The 24,309-nt window shown below is 39.3% G+C and overlaps 3 protein-coding genes across 7 annotated transcripts; 2 read left to right on the top strand and 1 right to left on the bottom strand.

Moving 5' to 3' along the window:
• Positions 1–20: 20 nt before the first annotated feature.
• On the top strand, positions 21–9,165 carry LOC139766379 (mitochondrial thiamine pyrophosphate carrier-like). Of its 5 annotated transcripts, XM_071694924.1 has the most exons (8): positions 1,727–1,744; positions 1,900–2,142; positions 3,231–3,370; positions 3,643–3,795; positions 4,344–4,508; positions 4,959–5,127; positions 6,743–6,888; positions 8,490–9,165. In XM_071694924.1, the coding sequence occupies exons 3-8, from the start codon at positions 3,233–3,235 to the stop codon at positions 8,682–8,684; spliced, it is 966 nt and encodes a 321-aa protein (XP_071551025.1). In that variant the 5' UTR covers positions 1,727–1,744; positions 1,900–2,142; positions 3,231–3,232; the 3' UTR covers positions 8,685–9,165. The 5 variants fall into 5 exon arrangements, with proteins under 5 accessions (XP_071551029.1, XP_071551027.1, XP_071551028.1 ...); XM_071694928.1 differs by lacking the exons at positions 1,727–1,744; positions 1,900–2,142 and adding an exon at positions 21–108; XM_071694926.1 differs by lacking the exons at positions 1,727–1,744; positions 1,900–2,142 and adding an exon at positions 141–232.
• A 1,044-nt stretch (positions 9,166–10,209) lies between these two features.
• LOC139766380 (uncharacterized) lies at positions 10,210–16,001 on the top strand. The gene is made up of 6 exons (XM_071694929.1): positions 10,210–10,348; positions 12,577–12,749; positions 13,259–13,411; positions 14,494–14,649; positions 15,253–15,336; positions 15,735–16,001. The coding sequence occupies exons 2-6, from the start codon at positions 12,602–12,604 to the stop codon at positions 15,872–15,874; spliced, it is 681 nt and encodes a 226-aa protein (XP_071551030.1). The 5' UTR covers positions 10,210–10,348; positions 12,577–12,601; the 3' UTR covers positions 15,875–16,001.
• A 2,307-nt stretch (positions 16,002–18,308) lies between these two features.
• LOC139766378 (uncharacterized) lies at positions 18,309–23,146 on the bottom strand. Its single transcript, XM_071694922.1, has 5 exons — positions 22,615–23,146; positions 21,691–21,774; positions 20,402–20,571; positions 19,825–19,977; positions 18,309–19,533 (listed from the first exon to the last, which is right to left on the bottom strand). Exons 1-5 carry the CDS (start codon positions 22,920–22,922, stop codon positions 19,085–19,087), a joined length of 1,164 nt encoding a protein of 387 aa, XP_071551023.1. The 5' UTR covers positions 22,923–23,146; the 3' UTR covers positions 18,309–19,084.
• Positions 23,147–24,309: the final 1,163 nt, after the last annotated feature.

Below are 24,309 nucleotides of genomic sequence, written 5' to 3'. Positions count from 1 at the left end.
TCGTACAATACGTTTAATCTGAGAGTGATTCTCTTGTAATCACATGTGTTTAATAACCTCACAGCTATTTCACAGAGTGGAAAAAAACAAAAATTCATAAAAACTCAGGTAATTATATATATTTATCTACAGTGTGTAGTGAGACGATAACGGGTATTGCATCAGTTCATTTCTCTCCTGTTCTGAGTGTGTTCCTGGCCGAGGCTCTCACTATTGAGGATTGTCCAACACAGTGCGTTTTATAATCTTAATTGTACAGAAATAATGATCAAACATAATATAACACTACTCACGAATATTAAACTCAAGATAGGAACATTTTTGTATTTTTTTTGTTATTTTCCTATTGTAATTGTTGTGTCATTTCCTTGCGTTCTATTTACTGGTGATTTCTGAACATGTGAAAAATGTCAAGGTGTAAAACTATTCCATATTCGTCTCCATATTAACCAACCCAGAGTTATATCACAGTATTATCTCCATGAGATAGTGAGGTCCGAACCCAGGCTCTATCTGGTCAAGATGGTACGGCGAGTTGTAAGATATCTTTATATTAACTGATTTACTACACTTCAGGGTAAGACGAGATGATGATGATGATCATGATGATGATGATGAGCCTAATACAAGAGTTATACGTAAGAGCCCATAGCTTCTTGGAAAACTGAGCACTTTGGAGTTATTTGGATGTTAAATTCAGTCGCTAATGTTATTCAAATTCTCATGAGACTGAATCTGTCTCACGAACGGAAGTTAATTACGAGACAGTCGACCAGTTCTGCGTGAAAATTAGTTCATATTATTTGATAGAAAATAAAAATGATAGCAAAGGGTAAGGATGACGTTGGTGAGGAATATTAATGTGTTTTTGTAGACAGAAAATGTTTGCTACAGTAAGATTATCATCATTTTGTGGTGGTGCAACTGACAAAGATGATTCATGGTTCACCTATGTAAATAGCTGAAACATATGAATAGAAATCCGTTAATTTTCACTGTCGAGAGAGATTAATCGGTTAGAATAGTTGCAAGAATATATAAGATTATACTCCACTGTGCTGATGGCTCAGTGGCCCCACGTTGGATACCCTTCTGTCTACATACAGATTAGTTGTAAGGTAAACGGGGGATAAAGACATGAAACAAGTTGAGAAATAATGGCATAAATATTTTTATGATACAGAGTATTAAACTAACAATATTATATTCATTTTCAAAGTCATTACTACGGTTGAGATTTCCCTATTGGGTTATGTTGCAGTTGTTATGGTACTGAATGAATTTAAGTTTCACAAATTGTGTTGCAGAACTATTAAAAGACTTGTCCTTTGTTTACCCTTTTCTTCATTATCTGTGTTTTCGAATTGCTTGATATTTACATCGTTGGAAGGATCTTTTAGCTATATACCTGAGTGAAATATTAGATAGATTAAGTATCTTAAAATTTGCAGCCCTATTTAATTAATGGAACAGATTAAAGTCTTGGCAGAGGTAGTATCGGGGTTTGTGAAGATATAGTACGCACATCCTCAAGCGTATGAACTGCCAAATGTGATCATTGCTGCTTTCCATTGTACAGTTATGAACTTTATAAACGAAATAAAGTAGAATATTGTTATATTCTATTATCTAAAAATTCTGTTGATGTATTGTCATATTGCTAAAAATAAATATGGAACGCAAAGCGGATTTATTATAAAGTGTGAACATTTCAGGGTTACAATATGACTTCAACTTGCTACCGGTAAGTTAAGTGTTTGTCTGTGGGGAGCTTACTCAATTATCAGTATAAAATGATAGTTAAGAACATTATAAACTTTTATGCATTCTTTACGGAAAGTGCATGACTGAGGAGCTGGTGTGAAGTGATATCAATAAAATTTCCTGCCTGCTTTACAGAGATACAACGCGAAACATTGTAACTTGTCGTCCTGTAGTTTGCGACCTCTTGTACGGACGAATGGCAGACGTTAATGGGATCATTATCATTCAGTATCACCAATTCTCGGTATTCAGTTGGAAAAAGGTGTATTACAAACCTCTTCAAGACGGTGGCCAGGTAGAATATCGCACGAGATAAGATTACATAACCCTGGCCTGTCAAGACTTGAAGCAGTTACAGTAGGTTCTTATAAGCGGCAGGTGGGTAAAGGCAATGGACGTATCATCATAGATATGGACAGCAAGATGAGGTCGTGGGGTGGAGGTAACAGTCAAAATAATGGAGTTGTGGTGGTTTGTTTAGTATAATTAATTGTGTACAATCCTTGTGCGATGTGATCTCTGGATATATCTCTCTTTTCCTGTCGAAGTAAAGTTTTTGTAATGATCCAGTTTCCTACAGATATGCATTGTATTGTGTGAAGGAATAAGCATTATTTATCACTTCAAAATTACTATTTTTCAGGAATATTTTGGGTAGTTATCTTTTTCAGCCTCTTTGTTTTCTCACTTATCACTTCATTTCAGTTTTTCTTCCTTTATATCAATAATTTAGGAGAGTGATGTGTACATTCAATTATTAATGTTAAGATGATGGTAGAGTTTACGATTGATTTTGTGATGGTTTTTGCTGGAATAAGCCATCATTTGTACCTGTGCAGCCTCAGTCGACACGTGCAATTTAGGCAATTTTCATTATCTCTGGCGAGGTGTATGTTAAATGTTCAAGCTTCTTGTTCATTTTCTAATTATTGTCCTTCTCTGGGTTATTCTAAGGTATTCTAAGGCTTAGAGGAGGAGCTCCCTTGTTTGGGGTTGGATAAGGATGATTTTTTTTTTTTTTGTTTCCTATTAACAGTTTCCCAGCAGTTCATTATGATCACAGGTATGAGCTTTCTTCAGTTGACTCCCACTTGAGTACTTCAAATTTTCAAGTGAAAAATTGATATTCAGGTTTTTGCATAGAATTATCTTTTGTAGGATACTTGATGAACGCAACAAATTTAGATAAATGCTGCCACCTCTGATTTTAGAATTTATATTTCTCATTGTTGAAGTGAAAGTATTTATTGTCATTTCAGGGGTTAAATTTTCATTTTATATGGGAAATGTCAAAATTAGATATGAACAAACTCCAACTTGCTGAAATAGGTAAGGGAAATGTCATTTCAGCCTGATGAAAAGTGTATATTGCAGCTTAACAAAAGTATTTGCCTTTTTTTCAGAGCTGTTTTGTATGCTATTCTACCAGTCATTATTTGAATGTTTTTTCCTATTCTTTTTCATAGTTATGGTGAACCTTAGTTGGGACAAGGTGGACAAGCATGAAAAGTTGACACCAAGAGATCATGCAATTGCAGGAGGTGTTAGTGGTTTGGTCACTCGGTGTTTCCTGCAACCTTTAGATGTTGTTAAAATTAGGTTTCAAGTGAGTGTCATGTCTTGTTTAAACTGCTGTTTGAGAGTCTGATGTTTTGCACAAATTGGAAAAGAAAATGCTTCAGTATTAAGGCACACTGACTATTCGTAGTTATTAAAAATATATTTGCTTGGGATATGAAATGGTCCTGTTTGATATCATTTTGTGCATGACGCACAATAATGATTTACTTATGGTATTTATTGGCTATATCCTTGTTTACATACTGTATACCTGATGCCTAAAAAAGACTGATATGTATATGTACCTTTGCGAAACAGTTGCAGGTGGAGCCCATAGCTAGGCGTGGTGGAGGGCTTTACCAAGGGGTCATCCAATGCATAATCAAGATAGTACGCACTGAAGGCCCATCTGCACTCTGGAAAGGACTTATTCCTGCTCAGGCCTTAAGTGTTTCCTATGGCATGGGACAGGTGAGAAAGACAGAATATTTGAACTGTCCTTTGGGAACCATAACTTTCAGATAATGTTAAAGGAATTGATTTAATGTTTACACTAAATTGCCTCTAATTGGATGTCCGGTAGTCTTAGACCAGAGAGGTATAAAGCAAGTGATCCATATTTTTTAAAGGTTTTAGGATTTTTTGCTTTTGCATGACCTGTCACAGAGAAGGGTTGTCACAGTTATGAAATATATTGCCTTTTTTTCCAATACTGTCATGGATATCTGTTACTTGCCATCTGTTTGTTAGTACTGAATGATTTTATAATTTGATTAGCAAGAAAGTTTGAATATTAGATTATGCGTATATTTAGGAAAATACCTAATTTTCATTAATGAATATTTCAGAATAAAAAGAAATGTTGAAAATTAGGAAATACCAGCTTTTTGCTCAATTTTTGAGCACTTCAAACAATACATATAGCATCTTTACAATAAACTTGTTATTGTTACACATAGTGATGGAAATTTGAATTACATATGCCTTTCCTCTCAACTTAATGGAAATATTGTTTACAGTTTGCGAGCTATGCATACTTGACAAAAGTAGCTCGTGACCATAATCTTGGTGGGAAGTACCTTTCTCATGGAGTGTGTGGAGGACTGGCAGGGACATGTGGCACCCTTGTATCATTTCCTTTTGATGTAGTTCGAACAAGACTTGTTGCTCAAGGAACTCCCAAGGTATGGTGACTCATTAGAGGTTTCAATTATCTGATGAATCTTATACTTAGAACTGAAAAGTTTGCCATTATTTTCATTTATGATCTAATTATTATCTGTGTTAAAGAATGAACTTTGAGACATATCTTTTAATATCCAGTCTCTCATTGGTCAGCCAGATTTTATTTGCCTCTTTTTGGAACTGTTGTCTCTTGGCTTACTAATATTTGATAATCCAAAATGATGTCTGGGAATGAAATTTGCACTTTTGATACCCTCAGCACACCTTTTCTAGACTCATGAATTCCAAAAGATGAAAACTAGATTTAGGGCCAAGTAATTCCATTTTATATCTGGGATCTGGGTTATCCATGACTGTTATTGCAGTACTGTTATATGAATTTGATGTCACATCTGAGAAAATATTTTCTCTCCAAAGCAAAAAGGTATCAGTTACGCTTCTTTTAACAGCGTTACAGTGGGTTGGTGGATGCGTTTAACAAGATGTTACGCCAGGAAGGAATGTTGAGCCTCTGGCGTGGCTTAGTACCTACCATTGGTATGACTGCCCCATATACTGGCCTTATCTTCTTCTTCTACAATGTTTTTCATAGCGTAGCTTCAAAATTATTTGGGGAAGGTAAGTTGGTGTTTAGTACTATCGTTTCTATATTTCTATCTTTGATTGGGTCTTGGTGCCAGAAATATCATGGGAAGATTCCTCTCAATAAAAAGGAAGTTTTGTAGTTTTGCAGAATATCTACTAACTGGAGAATACTCCTATTTTTGCTAGAAATTTTATTGAGAAATGTTGTTAAGAAGTTTGCTGCACAATACGGTGTTTTTTTCATATATAATTCATTACTGTTTCATGTGTTAGCAAGGTAGAACCAGGAATGGATGAAAAAAGTCCACATATGCTCACCTCCATTCTCTAGTTATCATGTGCGGTACACCAAAACCACAGCTCCCTATCCACATCCAGGCTCCACAGACCTTTCCATGGTTTACCCTATCAGCTTCTCATGTCAGTATCAATGATCCAGTGATAAGTATTTTTTCCAAATTGTTGCTTACAGTACATGAATTAGAGGCAAATCATAGATGATACTTGCATTAATTTTACTCCATATAAAGTATGACAGACTAGTTAGGCTCTGTGAAAACAGAATTGACTGCATTGTACTAATCACCCTGTGACAGCATTTGTACTTAATTATGATATGATAAGCTTGTAAGTCTGTTAGAGAGTGGGAAGCAGAGTTGTTAGTCAGAGTTTTCAGCTTCATGAATGGATTATTTTTATTCTAACATGATCTGCTAGTGAATGGGGGCAGACAGTGTGAATTGTGTGCATGGGTATATATGTATGTCTGTGTATTTATATATATGTGTACATTGAGATGTTTTTTTTTTTTGTTTTTTTTTCGTACTATTCGCCATTTCCCACGTTAGCGAGGTAGCATTAAGAACAGAGGACTGAGCCTTTGAGGGAAATCCTCACTTGGCCCCCTTCTCTGTTCCTTCTTTTGGAAAATTAAAAATGAAATGGGAGGATTTCCAGCCTCCCCGTTCCTTTCCCTTTTAGTTGCCTTCTACGACACGCAGGGAATATGTGGGAAGTATTCTTTCTCCCCTATCCCCAGGGATATACATATACATACGTATGTATATTTGCGTGTGTGGACGTGTGTGTGTATACATTGTGTATGGGGGTGGGTTGGGCCATTTCTTTCATCTGTTTCCTTGCGCTACCTCGCAAACGCGGGAGACAGCGACAAAGCAAAATAAAAAAAAAAAGAATGATCTGCTAAACCTAGAAGAGGAAAGAAGAGTTGTCAGGTCACTAAGAAACTGAAGAGTTTTCTGTTTTGTGATATTACTTTGCAAGCATATAATTAATCCCATAAGGTATAGGTAAAGTAAACTATACATTTCAGCATTTTTGGATTTTTATTTTTATTTTTGAAATATGTACAATGATTTTATGTGGAGTAGTATGTTATTAACATTCATTAGTTTTTGTATGTTTAACAACTACAGAAACTTCTGATTACAAGTGCTATATTTGGGTAAAGGCTTCACCTTCTTTGCTTGTGACTCATGCTTTTATCTGATAAGGAGACTGGTTCTTCTGGCATTAGATGCACTTGAGAATCTGTCTAAAGCTGTTTGTGGTTAGTGCTTCTTTTATAGTTACATTGAGCTTTGTTTCCATTTTTGGTGTGTAACATTGTAATGTAATTATTACCCAGAGAGTAGGGTGCCATGGCTGAGCATTAGTGCTGTAAGTGGTGTAGCTGCAGGGGCAAGTGCCAAGACCTCTGTCTACCCACTGGATGTACTCAAGAAAAGGCTACAAATACGAGGTTTTGAGACTGCTCGCAAACAGTTTGGCAAGGTTTGTGTTATCCACATTCATCTTTTGTATCCTTACAGCGAGCTGGCTGTGACAAATAATGATATGTTTATCCATATATAGATGATAAACAGTTTTACTGGTCTTCAGCTGCCAGTGGTTACACCACAAGTGAGAAGTCACTTTGGCTGGGTTGTACTATCATGGGATGTAAGGGAGCACAGTCTTGTTAGGGAGCTCCTTGCTTCAAACAAGTTAATTATTTCTCTGCCCTAAGTGGGATGCAACTTTGAAGCTGCAGGAGCCCCATGAAAGGGGTCCTGGATTAGTATACTACTGGTAAATAGTAAGCCATTTCACACATTTTACAAATAAGTAATGCATGTTCTCCAGATCGTCTGGTTACTGTATACTTGTACACATTTTCACACTTGAAACCAAGGTGAAAAGTTTAGAATATTTGTAAGATTATTTTGATTAAGAGTATATATAGGAAACAATACAGTGTCTAGTTCTTTGCACCTGGAGGAAGAAGTAGGATCAGTCGAGTGTGAGAATACCATTTACATGGGAGTAACTAATGCAGATAGAGGATATGAATGATTAGAAGGGAAACAAGAAGTGACTACTTAATTGAAAAACTTTTCTAATTTTGAATGGTAGGAGAAGGTTTGTAGGCTGTACATACATGAATATGGTAAGTCAGTAAACATAATAATACTGTTGTTGTACTTCAGTAGGATTTATTATCATTGGAAGGGAAGTTACAAAGATGGGATTCCTCTATACCTGTCCCACATTTCTCCCAAATGGGGTACCTCCTAGGACATGTAATTTGATGCTGTCATTGTTTATTGAGTCTCAATTAAGTTTCTCAGCTTTGTTTTGATCCATAATAGACAGAAAATATATTTTCTGTGTTTGAGACATCATACAGAGACTTGCTTGAATGATCTGGTGATGATATTTGGGCAACACTTGGTTTAAGGCTAAACGGCTTGACCAATCATGAATTTTTGTCTAATTAAATGATCAGATTAACCTGTGCAACTATGTAATTAGCAAAAGGGGAAATAAAATCAGAGCATCTTATGGGTGTGTAGTCCTGGGAAGTATTAGAGAAAGAATAAAACATTTTTTAGAGTACTGCCATTGTGGTAAATTTTTTGATGATCTGAGGTGCGAAGGTTCCCTTGAGGAGAAAAATTGCTGTATCATAGTGTGAGTTTTAACATCCCTTTCAAACAGGGTTAAGTGAATGATTTAGAGAAGAGGCTTATATTTATTCGTGTTCACATGCTCAGTATGGAAATGTGATTCAGAGACTTTTCTATGTATTATTTTGTGTATAACCTTGAGGGACATTGACTGCCATCTCAACCATGCTATTTTATCTTGATGTTGTATGAGGAATGAAAGCTGGTGTAATAGCAGAGCCAAAGTTGGTTTGATGCCATTGCAAATAGGAAGTGCTCGTTTGAAATGGAATGGCTGGTAAAGTTCCTTTAACTCATATACCGTCATAGAAACTGATGGAAGTCTTAGTGATTAACTTTTTTTGCTTGTGAGTCTTTTCTTTTGCATTTTGTGATTTTCCTTGTTTCCTTTTGACTTGTTTGATTTGCACAATTTTCTCCTAACAGGTTGTCGTTTACCCTAGTGCCTGGAAATGTATGGTACAAATTACCCTAGAAGAGGGCATCCTGGCCTGGTTTAAGGGATTGTGGCCAAGCATGCTGAAAAGTGGTTGTGCATCTGGATCCATATTTGTTGTTTATGAAGCTACTTGCCTTATTCTAAATCATGTACATGATGATAAAAAGAATAATGATAGTTAAAGTAATGAAACTAGGTACTCCCTCATAACTTTTATGAGATTTTTGACATTATCGTATTTAGTCTACTTGCAGTGTTGAGCTGTATTGAGGAAAACAGCTGACCTACTTGAGGAGGGAAGTTGTCATAGAAATGGGTAAAGTTGAGGTTGATGGATGCAACTTCCAGTAGTATCCAGATTATACCAGGTAACAACATCATGCCAGTGTTATTCCTGTAGCAGTAAATGAAAGTTATAATAATTGATGTTTGCTGTTAGTTTGCTAAACCATTTTTTTTCTGTATCAGTCATGTGAAAGATGATACACTGTATCTTAATTCCTGTGGTGATGTATATGGTGATTTAAGATTTTGAATAGTGTAGAGAAAGCCTCAGAGCTTTAGTGAATGATAAAGAAAAAAAAGTTATTTTGAAGAGATATTGCCAGTGACCAATTAGGTAAAGAATTATTAACTGTATATGAAAAATTTTGATTTAAAGGATTTGAATAGTTTCTCTTTCCTATATTGCATGGTAATGTGAACTTTAGTAAGTATCAGAAATGTCAGAAAACAAAGGATCAGCATTTATCTTTGAAATGCATTGAGGATTTCAAAATTAATTAGTTAAGTAATTAAAGAGCTGCATCATGGACCAAGAAAAGAATAGATTACATGAGATGTTTAGTATCGCTGTGATTTGAGAGGCTTCGAAGAGAGCTTTATGGTGGATCCCATCTGATATCAGACTTTTTTTTTTTTCTTGGAGGAACTACCTTACAAGTCATGATGAACTTTTCATGTTGAATTGTCTTAGTGATGCATTGTACATATGAACAAAACATTACAAAATAAATATGTGTCTGCTTGTAAGCCATCTTGGGTTCAGAGGAAAGATATCATGCACTACACATTTTCACTTTGCAGATTGGTAAACAAAGTAAAAATGAAATTCTAGGCATGTGTAAACAGATAGCTCCTCCAAGTGGGAAAGAGTGGGTTCAGCAGTAGCCCAACAGCAATCCACACTGGGGTCTACAATGGCCCAACACCCATCAATACTAAGGACCTATATGGCCCACCCCTAGCTAACCACACAAGGGTCCAGTGTGGCCCAACACCAGTCTACACCAGGGTCTGGACTAGCTTAATACCCATTCACATCAAGATGCTGTGTAGCCCAACCTCTCTCGCACTACTCTCTATTGTGGCCCACTCTTTCACACCAGGGTCCAGTTTGGCCCTACCCTATTCACCCTAGGGTCCAGCTTGGCCCACCCCATCCACACAGGTCCAGCTTGGCCCAGTTCTATCCACTTGTATTCAGTGTGGCCCTCCACCAGGGTCCAGCACGGTTCCCGCCGCCTAGTACTCATGCGTGGTGACTGTGGGAACAAACGCACCGCCACCATCACTGTTGCCATCACTGACTCCATCTCAACATTACCACCTCCACCTCAGACATTACTCTCAACATACACTCTTACCACTTTGAACGGCAGTACCAACAGTGCTCACAGCCAGCCACGATCTACAATATACCATCACCACTAATCCTGCTACCAAGGAGCACATAAACGTTACTAACACCACCACTTAACGACAGCAGTAATCAGCACCGCACCACCACCATCAGCGACATCATCATTGCTTGAAGCATTAACACCAGTACTGACATCAAAAGAAGGTAAGAATTTAATTATAGTCGAATGGAATCCTTTACAGAGCTCTCAGTCCAACCACTAAAGGCCGTTAACCTCGAGTATGACGGTGCGACCCTCGAGCACAACAATGAGCCTCGAGTACGACGGTGACACCCCCCCCCCCCCCCCCAGGCATGATGGACTTTACTTGCCCTTGTAGTTGTGGCCATATCTAAGATGTAAATGTGATCATGTGAGTTGTAGGTATGGCCACATTTGAGTTGTAGGTATGGTCATGCCCAAGCTGTAAGTGTGGTCATGTTATCGCTGTAATTGTGGACAAGTTTGAACTGTAGTTTTGGCGTGTAAGAGATGTAGTTTTGGTCATGTTTAAGCTATAGGTGTGGCCATATATGTGTTGTAGGGGTGGCTATGTTTACATTATGGCTGTTTAGGGTTAGTTTAGCTCAATACTTTCGCAGGGACTGAGCTGTAGATGTGACCACGTTTATGATATAGGTTTGCCATTGTTAAATGGTAGGTATGCCGTGAAGAAGCAGTAAGCGTGGACATTTTCAGCTTTAGGTGTGGTCATGTTTGAGATGGAGGTGTGGCCATGTTAAAGCTGTAGATGTGACCGTGTTTAAGCTGTAGAGGAGCCATGTTTGAGTTATAGATTTACATTTACATAGATTTATCATGTCTTTGGGTGACTATTTATTATGACATTTTGGCAAACTGATGAAGTGACCGATTCAACTGTGGTTTTCAGGATGATTTTGAGTATTGACCAAGCCAAATTGTGGTATAAAAACGTCTTATTAACTAGATTCAGTATCACTGACATTGAAGTGTTTTTAAGGTTGTTAAGATGAAAGTAGGAAGACAACGAGAAAAGACGTGAAAAAGAATTAGTGTAAAAGTAAGGAAGACGAGGATTACTATATGATTTTAATGACCAAGGCGGTTCATAGGCCCTACAGCCCCCCCCCCCCCCCCCCCAAAAAAAAAAAAAAAAAAAAAATCAGTCAGGCAAACCATTAAAATATCTTTTCGAGTGCGACTATGATTACGAAAAGTGTTGTTTCTGGACCAAGTAAAACTACTAGGAAAAACAGAGAAATGAAATTTGACCTGGATGATATGTACTTAAGAAATATATATATATATATATATATATATATATATATATATATATATATATATATATATATATATATATTTCCCCCGGGAACTTTTAATTTTGAATAACCAAAAATCTGATTGTTGATACGATACATTTCGCACGTGCCACAAAGCTATCTATACACCACGACGGACAAGCAACCGCCAGCCATTACTCTCTCCTTCACGCTTCGTCGATTAAGCTTAACTTTATCCACTCTATTGAATATATATTTTATTCATGGTGAGTTGCAAAAGACTAATGGATCCTGCTCACGCCACCCAGTATTTGTGATGGTTACTGACTTAACACGGCGTTTATCACCGACGAATATGTTTGCTTGCTATTTTTTTGAGGTTAAGTTTTTAAACCGCTTTTTTTCTTAGAAAGGACTATAAACAGCATTAGATGACTGGGTCAATGCTGTTTGTGGCAGTGGAAGACATCAGAATCTCATGTCTTAGTGTGGAAAGAGTAGATACGCATCAAGATTGTGAGAAATGCCCCTGAATATGTGTATCTATGGCAATACACCCAATGTCAGTCTTTTTTTCACTATCTCCCTTTGTAAGTACCTCCTTACCCTTTAAGTTTTTGTACAGTGGTTAGTTCCAGCACCGCAACTAATAGTTGGAAATAGTAAAAAAGAAATGTATTGGTCGCACTATTTTTAGCTACTGTGGTTAGAAAAAAAAATCCATATCAGTCCTGTTAAATTTAAAGTATCTCGCCTAAGTGAAGATAAAGTGTGTGCTCAGGAATTTGTATTCAATCCTATGAGTAAAATCAGACTAATCTGGCCTTAAGCAGCTTGTACGATCGAGATGATCAAAACGTTTGATATTTTTGACTGCTTGTGGTGGATTACCTCATTACCTTATTTTCTAAACTACAGAAACTAAATCAATTCTGATATATATATATATATATATATATATATATATATATATATATATATATATATATATATATATATATATATATATATTTCTAAGAGGGTGAGTGTGTGTGTGTAATAAAACAAGTTCGAAGACTGGTCGCTTTGGCTCAACACTTGTTACATCTAACAGTTCTTTCATTCATTTTTTTTTTCTACGGTGTGTATAGACGAATTATCATAGTGGCCGTGAAGATGATGGTGATGGTGAAGATGATGATGATGATGATGATGGTTATGGTGATGGTGGCTCATGCGTTGAGGACACGGGACACCATTCTGCTGCTGGACACCGCCTTACCTACCTCCGCCATCAGCTTCTCCCATCCCGTCAACAAGACATGTAAGACTGAGAGAGAGAGAGAGAGAGAGAGAGAGAGAGAGAGAGAGAGAGAGAGAGAGAGAGAGAGAGAGAGAGAGAAACTTCCTTAGTATAACTAATAATAGTACCAAACTGTTATTACACTTTTATCTCGTTCCACACTGCTTCCTCATCTTCCAGCTCCTGAAAGATCCTCCTCATTGTGCTCCGTCTTTTATACTTATATATCACATCAAGAGCAGCAGTAGTAGAAATAATGAATGTAACAGACGTAGTGGCTTATCTGTCCGTCTATATGAATGACGACCGCTCCCTCGGGGAACTCCCATCGAGGGTCGACCACAGCAAAGAGTTTCTACTTATCCCTTCGTCTTTTCCTTTTCCTTTTACATATGTAAAAGCAGTAGTAAGCAGTAGTAAACGTAAAAGTGGTAGTATTATTATTATTATTATTATTATTATTATTATTATTGTTAGTAGTAGTAGTAGTAAAAGTGGTAGTAGTAGTTCACTAATGTCTCCCTGGGCAGGTGAATGCAGGACGATCTGTTTCGCTATGGACAAGTGCCACTTCGCCACCATCGAGGTCGGCTCCGGCGAGCGACTGTGTCACGGGAACTTCGATAAAGGCGCCTACAGTTTGCTGCAGGATTCACCGGGCTTCCTGACCTTCTACTGGTCAGGTGAGGTGTCTTCACCACGTCCCGACCATATAAACAGACCATGTGTGTGTTTTGAGGATATTAATACGCTGATTGTTTAATGTGACTCCTCTGGTTGAAAGAACTTTGCGATGGTACTATACAGTACCCTACTTGTAGTCTCTCTTTTGTCATGGCCAGTAAAGCTGTTCTTGTAGCGTCATTAGGTTGTTAACTGCAAGTTATTGAGTGTTTTGTTCATTACACACTTGCATGTCTCACCAGAGTGAGTGTGTTTGTTCATGATTTGCCTGCCGGTTCCTCCCTACTGCCACTTGCTGGTGCGTCCTTTGTTTTTAAAAGTCGCAGAAAATAACAGCCGAATTAGTTTAAAAACTGCCTGCATCAACCTCCCTCACGTGGGGCACGCAATGGGATGCTAACATTCGTGAGGTACGATATGACACACGCAATACCAACCTCCGATAGGCTACAACCAGGGCGATGTCGAGTGGTAGCCCCTGGAGGTAAATTGTTAGGTGGGAAGATGGGGCTGGCTGTATTGATCTCTACATGGTTATACCAAATTAAATACATGTCGTCATATTAAACTATCATAAACCAGTTTTAAACCAATTGCTATATGATTCTTCATCAAGCGATACATGCCAAATGGGTTCAATAAGAAATACAAGTAAACAGCTAACCTTATTATGGCGTACGATAATATAGAAATATTCAGTAAATAAATGGACATTTCCTTGTCTTTTTCTGATTTTATTGTTTATTTTCCTACCGTCATTAATGTCACAATTAAATCCTTTATTTCAATCCCTTTCATCCTAGATGCTGTTGTAGGCCCACACCCTCCCCTCAGGGATGGTTGATGGTGAATGTGTACCTGGGACAAACTGGTATGTGTCTTCACACATAGGAATAGAGACGTGGTAAATGTATGCAAGGTTAAAAAATGAGACCACGAGTAAAACTCAACCCCTCTAGCACACAAGAGTGATTTGTAATACACACACACACACACACACACACACATACACATCGTACCTAACAATACGAGAAAATGTCCTGTACAGAGTATCATACCACTGACCTGCTGGTGTTGGCAGCTTATGAGTGGGAGGGTGAGCGACGGTACCATGTTTACCTGGAGCCGACGAAGTGGTCGAAAGCTTCAACCAGGTGCTACAAGGAGGGAGGCCAGCTGGTTGTGGCCAACACTGAGCAGAAGATGACTGAGCTAACAACTCTCCTTACTAATCACGGTGAGTCTTATAATGGCCAATCAGGATGAGTTATAATCGCCAATCGCGGTGTCTTATAATGGCCAATCATAGTGAATTATAGTGACCAGTCATGGTGAGTTATAATGGTTAGTCACGGTGTCTTATAACGGCCAGTCATAGTGAGTTATAGTAGCCAATCGTGGTGAGTTATAATGGCTAATCATGATGAGTTATAACGGTCAAGCGTGGTGAGTTATAGTGGCTGTACATGGTGTTATAGCGGTCAATCATGGTGAGTTATAGTAGCCAATCATGATGAGTTAATAGCTAAACATGGTGAGTTATAACGGTCAATCATGGTGTTATAATAGCTAAACATGGTGAGTTATAGTGGCCAACGCGGTGAATCTAGCACATGTTGGTCAACTGCCTCACCCCATCATACTGACTGTAATAACTATGTTGTGGTGATCAAATTAGTCCCAGATTGGAACGTTAGGGGAAAAGAATGAAAAAAAGACATTAAAAGATTAGAAACGGACTTTAGGCATTTCATGAGAGGCTCAGTTCCTAATGCTACTTAGCATCTCCCGCGTCTGCATATTTCTACAATAGTGATCTTCAATATGTCTATCTTCACAGGGGTTGTGCAGGCATGGATCGGCTTGCATCTCACAAATGAAGAGTCTGATGCGGGACTGAATCCAACATGGGAGCTGAGGAACGGTTAGTCCATGCACTCTAAACTCGTCTCGTTTATAGTATAGTTTCAGGCTAGTCAACCATATACAGCCGTCGCTGTTCATTGTTTAGAAACTTGTATACTGCATTAATGATTTTAAAATGACGTTAATAATTTTGACTGTCTAACCATCAACGACAACTATGAAACTCAGTATTAATATCCACGAAAGTGTGTGACCTACTTCTGCGTACATTAACTTAACATTTTCCCCAAATATACATTTCCCTCACCACTACTGCCTGAATCAAATTCATGCTCCACAACTGTTGTTATATTTAAACACGACAATAACACAACAGAATAGATCACTCGGTATTCAAAGCCAATAGCTACCTGGAGTAAAAATATATGATATATGGAAAGTTATTCTCATGTACAGGTGGCCGGATACGCATGAAACCCGACATTAACAGAGGAAGAAAATGTTGGCATACCGACCAAGACGACGGGTCTTGGATCACCTCCAACGAACACTTCTGCAGGGACCTCCTGCCCTTCGTCTGCCAGAAGGACTATTGAAAGGGATGAGCGTGATTTTCCCAATCATTACACATCTGAAGCATTATAATCCCGAGGTATTATAAGTCTGAAGCATTATAGTCCCGAGGTATTACGAGTCAAGCAACATTAACCCACGGAGCGCGGCTATTCTCTATAAGACTTTTTATTGTAATTTGCTAAAGGACGAGCGTTGTTAGCGACTTTTTATTTTTAAATGGCCCGCCTGCAATTCCGAGGCTGAATTATTATTACGTCATAAGCTAAACTAACCAATAAACGAGCAGATAGGACAAAAATGCCAGATTTAACTATATTTTTAGTCTTCTTATTCCATCACGCATGCGTGATTGCGGGTCAGAAACTCAGAGGTCGTGTTTACTGCTCTGCCTGACCCTGCTTGACTTAAAACTGCGAGCTGTTAATGTCTCTTTTTGTTGGTGGGAATTATTGACATACAGTGATGATAATAAGTGTTGTTCAGACATAAGTGGAAGTGACTTTGAAAGATCGAGCGTTGAAGAAAGTAATGGATAGGCTGGAGAAAATGAGACAGACTGAAGGTAGTGAGGGAGGTGCAGCGATCCTCTGATCCCTGGTATATACCCCTGAGTGGAAGCATAATGATGAATGAAAACACATTAACTCGTTCTTCTACTGCCTGGAGAGTAATGGAATTGGTGAGTACTCATAGCATACCGCTTGTAGCTGGTAGTGTATGGATAGTATGAGTTTAGAGCTATGGGTAAAATTCTAGAATACGGACGCGAGTTTTTAGATGATAAATATGTAACGAAATTGGTATCAGTGATTCCTCACAATGTGCAGAGTTTACCTAGGATGTACAGCTGAGGTGTAGCAGTCTGAGCTGCTCCAGTTTTAAGTTCACAGTAAGTGGGCAGGGCTGTCAAGTAGACGGAAATTGTGGTATAAAATAGTTGAGTCTGGCATGATTAAATTTCACCAAGAAAAGAACCTACGAAACATAAAGCTTTAAAAATACAAGGTTATTTTATCATATATTTATTGGTATATTTACATTACTCATATATTAAATTCTTACATTTTCCATCCATAATTCTATCACCAGTTTATTTTATATAGAAAGATCGGTTTTAAGAATGAAGAGTAAAAGTTCACATAGGTAATATTGCTGGACAACGGGCGTCCGTATTCTGGGATTTCACCTCCATTCAACACATTTTCGCATGACTCATTATCAAATTGTTTTGATTTTTTGTGAGGTCTGTCTAAACAGATTTATGCTACATTATAGTATAACAGTAACGGAAATAATATAAAAGCTTTTAGAACTAGGTACCTGAAAAGCAGAAAGTGCCTTGCCCAAATTACTTTACCGATTCCTTATTTATTTCTTTCGTTATTTTGCTACCCATAAATCTTTAATACATCATCAGTATACAGTTAGAGTAATTTTGGGGTAAGCGAGAATGAAAATGTTTATTATGAATAATTTTGAAAATGCGTATTGCGAGCCCGTCGCACTTCGTGGGTAAATCCAAAACTTCAGTTAACTTAAAATTTGGTGTGTTTCCCTAATATTAGGGCATCTAGTGTATTTCCCTTTTTTTTAACTATTGTACCTCGGATTAATGACCTTAAATATGGTGTAGAGTAGACTGAAAGTGTATTACCCTTAGAGGTATAGCAAAGATTTTGTTACATGTTCTCTGAGTGGCAGACTAAGGCTTGAAGGCGGTAAACATCCAACAGGTATGTGGATAGTGTGAAATAGAACTGGTTATGTGTATTGTTTACAGTGTTGGAAAGTAAGTTATGTAAAAAGTTTATGAGGTGAAAATTTACATGTAGCGCTGAAGTTATCAAAATATCTTCCCTGTTAGTGAACAGAAGATTGAGTCATTAAACACTTTAGTTCTTGGGAATAGATGATGAGTGTGAGGATAACACATGGACAGTTCCCTTTCTCTTGCCTTTGTTCAACAATATACAATCTGTTTCGGAATGTATTTGGCAGGACTGTATGCACTGTGATAGTGTGTTGAACACTTGTCTTTTGCGCCTGTTTTTTTTTAGACCGCCATGTTTTATATATATATTGGACACTGATCTCTGCGTTGCAGACAATATTTTAGTCTGTTTTCATAAGGCGATTTCTAGTGTGAGCTTTTCCTGTATAACTTGGTATGATTTTCTTTGTAGGTAGATAGATATATGCCATCTGCAGTTGCGATCCAACCTTGGTATAGAAATGTGTTCTAGTTACATCTATAAATGTTACTTGTTAGGGCTGACGTTAAATTGAAAAAAAAAAAATTGATATGGTGTCATTAAAGTATAAAATTCTTATTAGCTAAGAAATTTTCATGTACACCTTACTATCATATTGGTATTGTAACATTCTTCACGAGAATTGGTATGTTTTGCCTAGCCAAGAAAGGTCATTTGAGTTTTCTATTATGACATACGTTAGTTTGTAGTCGGGTATTTATTAAGATGTATTAGATCTGTTCCGTCATCCTTAAACGTAAATTTCTGTACATGGACGAAATATATCAAGCCTGCAAAGGTGTTTCCCTTGTGAAATTCATTACTCTGAAACAGAGCGAGTTATAAGGCTCCAAATATAAGGTAAACTGTTTTGAAAGTAACATACAATGCCTCGAAAATAGAGTAAAATGCTTTGAAATTAAAATGAAATGCTCCACCTTTAATCACTTATGTACTACATCAGGTCAACTGTAACTTAAATCTTTGTCATCCGTTTTTGTGTACATCGTTTAAGTGAAATTAAAGTAAATGAAAAGTGCAGTAATATAAGGAAAGTAAGAAAAATGAATAACGATAGAACAGTATCTCACACCACTTAAAGACACTAGTTGCTTGTAACCAGTTCAGGAAGGGGTGTTTACACCCCAGAGACTGTACACCAGACATCAAGGAGACCTGTGAAAACATAAGTTTTATAATGTTAGGGACGTATAAGGGGTGCATTACATTAATCTCAAACCTTTGCTGATGCGCATCGTATCTTCATTAGCGATCATAAAACTCGCACATTTTTTTTTCAATGTTTTTGCGTCTCTACTGTTGGAATTTTTGGTTAAAATATAAATTATTATGATCATTGCATGCATGGTTTTCGTTGGTCAGGTCTCGTAAAACTATTTAGTAAGTCATCAGTGATAACTCGGGGGTCCAGTTCTTAGTAAGATTGTTGATTAAGACTTGTCATAGTGTGAGAAACCTTCAGGGAACTCCGTCGTCCTCAGCTTGCTCGGTTCTCGTAGACGCTCGTTCGTCTGGTAGGACAGAGCGGGTCAGCGTCTCGTACGCCCTCTCGTACAGGCGTCGGCAGACCCACGCCAGGAACGTGCCTACGACCTGAGCAAATATAGGCACGCAGAAGAGCGCCCAGTGCGTCGCGGTCTGGTGAAGTTGGATGACGTATGTCACGGAGAGACCAGTGTAGATGACGGCCAGGGTCAGCATCAGCTTCAGGTCGGTGGCTGCCGTGAAGGTCTGGAAGAGGGTGATGGCGGTGCGCGCGGGGAGGTTGTAGCAGGGGTGGCCACGCCGCTGCTGCACCCTAGCAGTCCACCAGGAGAAGATCACGAGCACGATGATCAGCAGGCAGAGGCAGGCGAGCCATGGCATGTAGGCCCACGCCATCAGCGACACCGAGAAGGCCCGACCACCTGAGTACAGGGGATTAACCTGCCACTAATATTACTGCTGCTGCAACGTCTGCCACCAATAATGATGATGAATTTATTTGTTACAGTACAGACCACGGTCTGATGACAGTTCAGGGTAGATTAAAAACAAATGCGATACCAATTGGTACAGAGGTTGAGGGGTGGTGTATATAGTATATAAACGCCATACAGATGTACCTCTATATACGTGAAGCAGAATAAAGCAAGACACACACACGAGATGACGCTCACCGAACAAATTAGTCTTGACCGACAGTTTCAATAACTCACCAAGAATCAAGAAGGAGGCGAGGGCGAGCAGGAGGCCCTGACGGAGGCGAGGGCACTCGTATTCCGTGTCGTAGTACATGTACACCAGGAAGAATGTGTAGCCGAAGGTGGCGTTCAGCAGGGAGAAGCTCACGCTGGTAGCGGGCAGGTCTCCTGACGGAGACGGTGAAGAAGGCTGAGTGCTCTAATCTCAGGAAGGGGGGAGGGAGGGATGTTCCTTCACGTTCAGCAGGACATCAAGGAGCTTAGTGTTGCTGTCTGAAGTGGTGGTAGGAAGGGGAGAGGGTGGTATTGTACCTTACGAGGACAACCAGAAAGGGTTAGTGTTGCTCCATGGCGTACTGCACAGGTTTTTTTTGCTCCCACACGAAATGTTGCGTTGTAGTGGGAATTTATGGGTTTCGGTGTAGGTGTTGCTGAACACATAGTGCATATATATATATATATATATATATATATATATATATATATATATATATATATATATATATATTGGAAAGGATCACAGAATTGAGTCTTAAACTCTACACTTCAAAAAAATCATAATTCTATACAGTAAGACCAAACTTTAGCTCACTGGCGAAGTTGGAATCCTTTCGCGTTTGGTCTGTGAAGAGGAAGTAGGTCTGTAGGAGGGTCTGTGGTACAGCCTCCAGCACGGTCTGTAGGAGGCGGGTGAAGGCCGCCAGCTCCAACACACTCACAGACACAGGCTCACTCAGGGCCATCTCCATGTGTCGGTAGAGCCTGTGTGAAGAGCATACTTTGGTGAGATGGACATGTAAATCACCCGGTTCTAGTCCGAAGGACCAACAAAAAAGCGTTTGGGTGAGTCGAACCTGTGAATCACTTGGTACTGAACCCTCAGACCAACACAAAACTCTAGGGTGAGTCGAACCTGTGGATAACTTTATCCGGATCTCTCTAGGATGAATCGAATTTGTGAAACTGGTTCGTTTCCTTTATACCAACACAAGATACTGTTAAACCTAACCTGTGAATCAGTTGCTTCGGTTCATTCATGTTAACCTGATGAAGGAGTCAGACTCGTAAATGACCAGCTTTGATTATTTATACCAGCATAACTGTTTAATGAGTCGAGTTGATGAATAACTTGCTTCAGTTCATTCAAACCAACAGAACACGACTATTTTAGTAGTAGAAGATACAACTGTTCTTGTTACAACCCACATCACTGATAATTGTTATGATTTTGCTTTTATCGGGTTGCTAGAGATATCGAGAAATATAAAGGCATAAGTCTGTCAGTTAACAATAACCTAATTAAAGAAATTCGATGACGGAGGAATTTAGAACATACAAATGCTTCTTAAGTAGCTTTTCACATCTAGAATATTGTACCCAACTATGATAAGTAAACGTGAAGAGAAAAGCAAGGTATATTATGTCATTGCTAAAGAGCTTTCAAAAGCAGTTACAAGATAATCCAGCAGATGTACGTATACCAACACCCACCTGAAGAAGGTATGTTGCGGGTACTCACTCCGTCAGTGGATGTGTTGCGGGTACTATACTCACGCCAACAACAGGTGTTGTGGGTACTATACTCACCCTAACAGGTGTTGTGGGTACTATACGCACCCTGACAACAGGTGTTGCATGTTCTATACGCACCCCGACAACAGGTGTTGCGGGTACTATACGCACCCCGACAACAGGTGTTGCACGTTCTATATGCACCCCGACAACAGGTGTTGCGGGTACTATACGCACCCCGACAACAGGTATTGCGGGTACTATACGCGCCCCGACAACAGGTGTTGCGGGTACTATACGCGCCCCGACAACAGGTGTTGCGGGTACTATACGCGCCCCGACAACAGGTGTTGCGGGTACTATACTCACGCCGACAACGCGTGGAACTCCGGTACGCAGCACTTCAGTAACTCCATCGCTTTATTCCTCTTGTCCAGGAGGCCAATCTTGTGCCTGGGAAAGCAGGAGAGAGAATATATACATTGCTTTATTTATAGAAGATATTTAATGAGTAGACACCCGTGGTAAATGCATTCTTATAGGAATTAATATTTTACAGAGTGATCATATGTAAGTTGCAGATAAAGGCAATATGTGTTTAATTTGTTTTTTATGTGGAACAGCGGATTGTAGCGAAATCATTAAGGAAAATAACTAATGTATCAGTTTGATTAAAGAAATTTTATATATTCTTGGATTCAGTGGTTGTCAACATCTAGATGGTCGTTCACTGTTTGAGGACGACTGTACGATCCTTGGGCAAGACGGTGCGACTCTTGGGTATGATTCCTGAATTGGTCTTGGACTCGATCATGAAGAGTCGTCAAAGGCCTCCAACATGTGATGGTTAGAATATGATCTGGAGATGTACGGCAGGTCTGGATGTCATGTACCCTTTAGTACAAATACTGAATCCAAGTTACAATCATGTATACCCATTAAGTCACACTTGTAGAGGAGTCACGGACGTGTCATTGCAAGCTGAGAAAAATACTACAAAGTTAAGAGTTAGATTTAGGGCTGACAACATGTGTCAAATGAATTTTCGATGTGTCACGAACGTCTTAGTGGACTGAAACACAAGGACGTGTCAAGAAACTGATTTAGGACCTCATGTACCCGTCAAATCATGTCTTTTAATGGGTTACATTCGTGTTTACACTCACACTAGAAAATAAAGAAGTCACCACACATTCCGACCGAGTAGACCTGTCAAGTCCTTATCTGTGGGTCAAAGGTGAGGTTAGCAGGCAGACAACACGTCAAGCCCTTGTTTACACCACCGGATGGTACCTGCTCAGGGTGACGATGACGTTGATGACGACGCCTGAGGTGACGCGGACCATGATGATGAGCCATGCCCACGTCCTCAAGTCCAGCCCTAGGATGAACGCGTCCCGCACGTCGGCGCGGAGGAAGAGGTTGGCAGCGTAGCACAAGGTGGTCGTCAGATCACCCAGGTAGAGGAGCACACTCAGGCAGGGAAGCGCCATCCACGCTAATTTCTTGAGTCTTCCCCCTTCCCAGCCGTCAGCATCACCGGCAGTGTCCCCTGCTGCAGGGGAGCTGACGGCCACTGGGCTGTACCCGTCTTCAGTCATAACGAACTCTTCTTGTCGCAGACGCACTCTTCGCTCAGATGCAGACGAACTTTGTGTGGCGGACGAAGTTTTTGCGAGGCAGACGAACAGACGAACTTTGCGTGGCGAACGAAGTCTTTGCGTGGCAGACGAATTCTAGTGGTTAACGAATTCGTCGCGTGGCGAGCGAACTTTTCATGTGGTAAACGAACTCGTCGTACCCTAGAGCTCGGGAGGACATCACTGTCCCATTCTAGTGTTGGTTTTCATCTTATCTGGTCTTATCTAATCTAATGTGCTATCAGTGAACAGGAAATGCAGCACTATCTGTAGCCAGGAAAAGATAAGGTTCTGCTATGGATCTGGGTTTATCCCGCTTCGTTGTCATTACCTCCCTTTTTCTTCCACCCTAAAGTCATTTGTTTCTCGTTCTTGCTTTTCTCTCTCTCTCTCTCCATTCGTCCAAGTATGTCTGTTTCCCTTGATCAACCATTGCAGCTGTTCTCCTTCATCAGCACTACAGCCGTTACCCACATCAACCACTACAGCTGTTCCCTTTCAATCACTACAGCAATTCCTTTTCATCAATCACTGCAGCTTTTCCCCCTTATCAAACACTACCGCTATTCCCCTGGATCAGTCACTATCGCTGTATTCACTGCTCGCATGTGGCTGCTTCTTTCCGTCAACCACCATGGATGTACCCTTTATCAGTATGAAGTGTTCCCCGTTACCTACAACCAGGATTGTTATCTTTCAACTACTGTGGCTGTTCCCATTCCCCACATCAACAAGTGGTTGTTACCCATCCTCAGTCACTATGGTTACTCTGTATAGATTTATGTATGTGTGATACAAGTGTCAGTATTAACCTTTTTTTTTTTTTTTTTTTTTGCTCATATGATGGATTATACTGTTCAAAGTGAAGGATTATAATGTCCAAAAAATTTAAGGTATCAGTTGCACAGTGCTATTCATCATTCAGTCACATACTGACATCTGCTGATGATTATCATGTTCTATTTGGTGCCAGATATACAATGACGACTAATGACTGATCATCTAAGGCAGTAAAGGCATGAAGGCTCATGGGTTACGTTGAAATGGGTCTGTGGTGGTGTAACCATGGGTGATAACCAAAGTGTAAATAGGAGAATGACTCTTGTTTGTCTTAGGAGTGTAGTTTCCAATGGTTGGAGTTTAAGACTGAGTTGGGAGATCAGCGGTTTAGTGTTTGCCAGGTTAGATTGATGTGCATGTTTTGTCATTGTTGTAAATGATGGGGGTTGGGGGATCTGTGAGTAGAGGTTACCGAAGTGTGAGGCAGGGGTAAATCTATTGTGTCTACTGGGAAGTTGGTGATTCATTATAGAGTGGTTTAGATGGGAGGGATCTAGTGCTTAATTAG

This window comes from Panulirus ornatus, chromosome 57 (assembly GCF_036320965.1).
Source record: "Panulirus ornatus isolate Po-2019 chromosome 57, ASM3632096v1, whole genome shotgun sequence".
NCBI classification, from domain to species: domain Eukaryota; kingdom Metazoa; phylum Arthropoda; class Malacostraca; order Decapoda; family Palinuridae; genus Panulirus; species Panulirus ornatus.
Note: the sequence above shows the minus strand (reverse complement) of the source record. Positions and strands in the feature narration are given on the sequence as shown.